At 54.2% G+C, this 6763-nt stretch overlaps 1 protein-coding gene across 2 annotated transcripts; it reads right to left on the reverse strand.

Annotated features, from left to right (window-relative positions):
- Positions 1-1075: 1075 nt before the first annotated feature.
- Positions 1076-4749, reverse strand: LOC120669608 (probable galactinol--sucrose galactosyltransferase 6). 2 transcript variants are annotated; one of them, XM_039949402.1, is made up of 7 exons: positions 4337-4749; positions 3903-4226; positions 2694-3797; positions 2388-2597; positions 2156-2290; positions 1741-2050; positions 1076-1617 (listed from the first exon to the last, which is right to left on the reverse strand). In XM_039949402.1, exons 1-7 carry the CDS (start codon positions 4534-4536, stop codon positions 1285-1287), a joined length of 2616 nt encoding a protein of 871 aa, XP_039805336.1. In that variant the 5' UTR covers positions 4537-4749; the 3' UTR covers positions 1076-1284. The 2 variants fall into 2 exon arrangements, with proteins under 2 accessions (XP_039805336.1, XP_039805337.1); XM_039949403.1 differs by having other exon boundaries at positions 4311-4699.
- Between the last annotated feature and the right edge of the window lie 2014 nt (positions 4750-6763).

The following is a 6763-nucleotide window of genomic DNA, read 5'->3' on the forward strand; positions in this document are numbered from 1 at the left end:
CAAGGTTTCGCGGCACAGGTGCTGTATACAAATGAAGCACAATATGCAACTAAAATTTGCAGAAATTCCTCACATGCCACCGTGTTGCGAGAACCATCATCAAGGCATCAACTACTGCTATGCCTAGTTGCCAACAAAACGAACCTGGAACTCATTGGGCCGTGGGCTATTTGCGAGACTGGACTAGTGGGCTGGCTTTCCTGGACACGGACAGAATACATGAAGGGAGGAGCACTCAGACGAGATCAGGAGTGAGGAAATGATCCATCGATAATTCGACATACAACACTGAACATACGAATACGTCTCCTCCTCCTCTAGATTACATTCTTCTAGTACTTCTGATGTGTCTCTGATCCATTCTCCCATCCCTTGCTTTTCTGCCTATCCCAAAGCCCATCCCTCTCTCAGTTTGTATCCCAAAGCCCATCCCTCTCTCAGTTATCTGTACCATGCAATGTTGGAGTTCAATTGAGAGGTTTGTTAACATTTTCCTGACAGTACGGCATTCTAGACGCAGAGCTAGCTGAATGGTTCAGAGATACTCCCTCCATCCACTTTTGATAGCTATATTTTAAAACTTCAAATATTCAAAAATAATAGCTATATTTGTTATTGGCATGGGTTGTGGCAATAAATAAGAAACGGGAAGTTCCCAATTAAAACATTGGAGGACCAACAAAAAGTCTGTTGCATTTATGAGATTGATAAGCACACTTGATGCCCTTGGTTATTGTGCCATATGGAAATATATCAATCAAAACTGGATGGAGGGAGTAAGCCGTTAATGATAATACAGTTCTGAAGGCCAACTGTATGTCCAGGCTATAGCTGAGTCCCTGAGGCTCTGTTTAGTTCCCAAATAATTTCCAACAATACCTGTCATATCGAATTTTCGAACGTATGCATGAAGCATTAAATGTAGTTGACAAAATAACTAATTATACAGTTTAACTATTTTATATGAGACGAATCTTTTAAACCTAATTGATCTATGATTGAACATTAATTACCAACTAACAACGAAATGTTCTACAGTACTAAAACCCAAACTTTTTTGCGAACTAAACACAAGTACCAGACAACAGACATATGCGCGTATATTCCTTCCAACTGAATCAAGTCCAACTGAATCAAGAACCAGGTTTGCACTATAAAATCATGCCCCACTCCAGTCCCTACCATCAACATGCTATCAGAGTGGTCTCTAAATTCATCAGTGGACGGATCACTCATGGCAGAATACTATGGATTTCTGATGCACTGATGGCTACCAGTACCACCCTACAACTCAACAACAATCTTGTGAACCCTCTCCTTGGGCATGGCCTCCAGCTGCAGCGTCACCAGACCGGAGGAAGAATCATAGGAGAACTCCAGCTCAGATGAACCCATCATGCACTTTCGTGGCCTCACTGAAGAGTAGGCTCCGAACCTTCCGCAACCCCTCACTTCCATGCACACCAATCCGACCGCCTCGGAGCCAGAGGTGGCGCCATTGCCGTCGAGCAACTTTGCGCCGTCGAGGAGGTGGTAGGTCAGGCCGTCCACCGCGCCGCCGCTGTTGAACATGTCGACCAGACCGATGGGTGCGAATCTGAAACCAGGTGCCAAGTCCTGCAGTAACATAATCCAGAGTTTCAACTTTCATCCTTGAGTTCACAATTGCTAAACATTTCTTTGCCTAAAATACATGTCACATTCGCACAACGGAGTTGGGTGGAGAAATTGAGCACGGACCTTGATCGGTGACACGGTGAGTACGTCGTGCTCCAGGACCTTCAGAGAGATGGGCAATGCCGCGCCGTTCGGGAGGATGACAAGGTCGCCACCGGCATGGCGGTACACGGCACAGTCGCCGTTCCACTCGGGGTCCGTCGAGGCCTCGGAGATGTGATGGACATCGCTGCCCTTGACGCCGCAGGTCAGGGCCTCGGTGCCAGTCTGGTGGAAGGCGTTCTTCTTCTCCACGGAGCTCCACGCCGCGCCCTGGCAGTTGTACACGCCAAGCACGCCGGTGAACTTGTTCATGTTCCATATCTTGAGCAAGCTGCAGCAAGGATGACACGCCATGGCATTGTCAGAACACATGTTCCAAACAGCATCTGCACCTACGAACAGATCAGAACTGCAGAAAATTGGGTATCAAGCTCACCTGACGCCGTCGCGTGCCGGGTCGGTGAACAGGCAGTCCTTGGTCGGCCGGCCTGGCAGTCGTGCGCGAAGAATGGAGCCGTCAGGCAAGACAATCTTCTTCAGCAGCTCGAAGTTGTGCTTCCCTGGGGCATCACTGCAAAAACCATCACCAAGAAGGCAAGAACACATTTCAGCTAGAGTTTTCGTCAGACAAAGAATCCCAGTTTCTCAGAATAGAATGAATCGACAACCTGACATAGACCGGGCCGCCACTGATCGCGCGGGCTGAGCCGTGGTAGTCGCCGGCCGGGTGGAGCGAGTGGAACATATCCCAGTCCGGCAGCATGAACTCGCCGAGGAACACGCTGTTGTATGCCACCGAGGCGATGTGGATCGTGTGCGAGACGGGGTCTCTTGGGTAGAAATCATCCGACGCCCTCACCACCGCCGTCTGCTTGGAGCTGCGCATTGGTCACAATCACATCACGATCAAATTAATTTAATCGGCGACAGTTTCAGGGTTGGAATCGTAGAAGCGGATGGATCGGATCGCTTACCAGTAGAGGGCATCGGTGTTGTGGCTCATGCAAGCGATGATGCCGTTCTCCGGGAAGTTCTTGGCAATGGAGGCGTCGAGCGCCTGGTGGTACTGCCTGGTGAGCTGCACGCGGCCGCCGTGGCCGGCGCCGAGCGTCTCGAGGATGCACTGCACGTCCACCTTGACGCCGTCGACGCCGGCGGCGGCGAGGTACGCGTGGAGCTCGTCGTAGAAGCGGTACACGGCGCGCGGGTGCACGAGGCCGAGCCCCTGGAGGGTGAGCACGTCGGTCTTCATGCCGGGCTCGTTCTCCACGACGCCCGGCGACACCTTGGGGAACTGCAAGCTCGAGCGGTAGTGCTCCGTCCCGGCCGCGCCGGGGCGGACGCCGCCCCAGTAGCCGGTGATGGCGTGCCAGACGTAGACGTACTTGAGCCCGTACTGCTCCTTCGCCGCGCGCACCACCGTCTTGATGCCGGCGGCCGGGTCGTCGGCGTTCTGGAACTTGCTGTTCTCCTTGATGCCGGTGAGCCGAGACAGGCGGGTCGGCTCGTCCCCGCCAGCAGGCTCGTCGGCTGCGGACTGGTCGGTGCCGACGGACTGCCAGCCGTCGTCGATGATGACGAACTTGGGCGGCGCGCCGCCGGCAATGAGGCTGCGGAGCCCGGCCTCGACGCCCTCCTGGGTGACGTCCTGGTAGAAGGCGTCCCAGGTGCACCACCCGAAGTAGTCCACGATGCCCGGGAGCTTCTTCTCGGCGCTGACCCGGAACGTCTTGAGCGCGGACTTGGCGGCGGCGACGGCTCCGGCGATGGCCGCGAACGGGTCGGACTCCGCGGCGCCGACGAAGAGCGCGCGGTCGAAGGACGCCGCGCGCGTGTCGGCGTCCCCGCTCTCGACGCAGAGCTCCAGAGCGTCGCCCGCGCCGCCCTGCAGGCTGGCCCGGAACGCGCCCTCCACGAGCGGGAAGAACACGACGTACGCCGCCTCCGCGTCCTCGCCGGCGGCCCTGGACTCGACGAGCAGGAACTGCGTCTCGAGCGGGACGTCGCCGCCCTTCTTCCCCATCCGCTGCGCCATCCACCAGAGCTTGAACCGGAAGCACGCCATGAATCGCACGCCCCTGCGAAATCGCCAGATCAGATCAATGCCAATTAGCAGGACCGACCAATGGATTGGGGAGAAAAAACGCTTTTTCTTCATCGAATTCCAGGGTTCAGGATCCAACCTTAGTGCGCCGAGGGAGACGACGTGCCGGGCGGCCGGCTCCGTGAAGTCGGCGCCGAGGAAGATCCCGTCAACCGCTCCCCCCGCCGCGGCCGACGACGCCACCACCGCGTCCGGCACGCCGGACAGCACCGTCCGGCCGCGGACCGACAGGGTCCTGCCGGCGAGCTTGACGGACGAGGAAATCGTCATCTCCTCCTCCTGCCTCCTACTCCGCGGCTGCTGCTGCTGCTGCTGGGGCGGCGGGACCACGTTGCTGAACGGCGCTGCCGCCGGCGACGACGACGACGGCCCCTTGGTCGCCGCGAGAGTCCCGAACGAGCACCTGCTCCCGAATCCAGCAGACCCCAATATCAAGACCAATACCAACCCGATGGGTTCACCAAGATGCTAGATCGAAGTCGAACACCTAATTCGGGACGGGTTCTCACGCACCGAGGCGGGAGGGAAGGCGGAGGGACCGAGCGCGGAGGCGGAGCGCGCGGGCGCGGCGAGGAGGAGGATGCGAGGAGCAGCGGGCGGGGAGGGAGGGTATATATGCGCCGCGGCGGAGGTGGCGAGAAGGAGGAAGAGGAGGGAGTGGAGGCGACGGCCCGGCCGCAGCTGGAGCTCAGCCTGCGCGCCATCGCGGACATCGGCGGCGGCCGTTAAATCCGTTGCTCGCGCCGTGCGCTCCAGCTAGCTGCCGACGCGACGCGACCGGATCGGATTGGGCGGGTGGGCGGTGACTGGGGAGGCCAGTGGCGTACACTGGCGCCCGCCCGGCACTGTGCTCGTGCGTGCGTGCTGCTGCCGTGTTTGGTGCGCTTCGCCTTGGGCCGCCTCCTGCTCATATCCGGCGAGGCTTTCCGTTCCGTTCGGTATCGTCCAAGCTGCTGGGCTACGGACTCTCCACCCGGTGGCCGGCACGTGGGGGGCCCGCGGCGTCTGGTGGCTCGAGAGGGAGCGGGAGGCGGACGGAAGACGCCGTGGCGCGAGCGCGACGCGACTGGCTCGCGGGGACCGAACCGGCTCGCGCCGCGGCGGCGGCGGCGGGGGCGAGCGATTGGGCGAGGGAGACGGGAGGCTGCCACGGCGGATCCGCGCTGGATGGATCAGGCGGCGGGCGCGGGCGGGGCCGGGTCAAACGAAGGAGAGGGGAGGGGGTGGTCGCGGCCTCGCGTCGCGTGGGCGTGCACTGGCGCGCGCCAATCCGCCGAGGCCCCCAGCTAGCCGAACCAGATCCGGGTACGCAAACGCAAGCGATGCCGAGGTCGGCAACTTCCACGCGTTCAAGTTGCTCTGCCCGGCTAACCTGAACGCGGGAAGGAATCGCGGGAGTACTCCGTCGCGAGAAGCCAACAGGAAAGGAGAAGGAAAATGTTTGCTTGCAATTCTGCATGGACGACGCCGGGAGGACAGCACTGCAACTATTGCCGGCACGTCTTTTGTACGGATATTCTTTGGCCCTGTTTGAATCCCAATTTTTTTCAGAAGTCCCTGTCACATCAAAAGAAATCTTACTATTTTATAGTATTAAATAAAATCTGTTTATAAATATTTTTTGACAGCTGAGTGTTTTTTCGTGAGACGAATCTAATGAGCCTAATTAATTCATAATTTGCTACAGTAATGCTACAGTGACCATTCGCTAATCATGGATTAAGATATCTCATTAGATTCGTCTCGCAGTTTAGCCCCAGGGTTCTGCAGTTAGTTTTATAATTAACATTTATTTAATACTTCTAAATACTAAAAAGTCCCTGTGACTTTTTTTAAGTCCCTATTCCAAAACATCCTCTTATTCCCTCGCCCCGTGCCACGTCGGCGCCAATCATGCTCTGTACTCCCTCCGTTCCAAATTATAAGTCATTCCAAGAATCTTGGAGAGTCAAAGTTTTTCAAATTTGACCAAATTTATATAAAAATATAATAACATTTATGATATCAATTAAGTATCATTAGATTCTTTGTTAGCTGTATTTTCATAGTATACATATTTGATATCATAAATTTTTGTGTTTCTCTCTATAATTTTGATCAAATTTTGAGATGGTTTGACTCTCTAAGATTTTTGAAATGACTTATAATTTGAAACGGAGGGAGTACTAGTTTTGAGATGGTTTGACTCTCTAAGATTTTTGAAATGATTTATAATTTGAAACGGAGGGAGTACTAGTTTTGAGATGGTTTGACTCTCTAAAATTTTTGAAATAATTTATAATTTGAAACGGAGGGAGTACTGTTTATTTCGGGCCTACAGTGCCTCGTTGAACGAAATCTGCCACGTCAGCGTGCCAGCTAGCCAGTATTGCAAGCACACTCGACCAGCACTGCCAATAATGCACGCGGGCAGGGAGCGAGACGTCTGAAAGTAACCACGCGATTAATGCCAGGTTTAGTACTATTCTAAAGACTGAAGGATGCATGGCGAGACGACGGGGACTTGTGATGCGTGCGAGCGTGCGTGTCATGGGCAGTGTTTTCCTTACCGATCGGTAACCGCCGGTTACCGCTGATTTTTACCGATACCGCTACTAGGCGGCAACCAATACCGACGGTAAATTTCGAAAAATTTCGCCCGAATTTAAAATTTTCAAAAATATTTGAAATAAAAAAGAAAAAAATATGGTAAGAAAGTAGAGATGACATACATCATTCTAATATAGAACATGTTCAAATATTTGACTGTTTGGGCACTCAAAAAAATAAAAAAACTTTCGGACCGGTAATCCCGAGCGGTATCCTCTCGAGCGGTATTCGGCGTTTTCCGAGCGGAAATCGGCGCGTTTGGACCGGAAACCACTGCATTGTGAGTATTTCTTGATTTTACATTGATTTTTAGATGTTTGTTGTGTAGCTATATTCAAAAACATGTGTTCA

The sequence above is a fragment of the Panicum virgatum genome, chromosome 4N (assembly GCF_016808335.1).
Source record: "Panicum virgatum strain AP13 chromosome 4N, P.virgatum_v5, whole genome shotgun sequence".
Lineage (NCBI taxonomy): Eukaryota > Viridiplantae > Streptophyta > Magnoliopsida > Poales > Poaceae > Panicum > Panicum virgatum.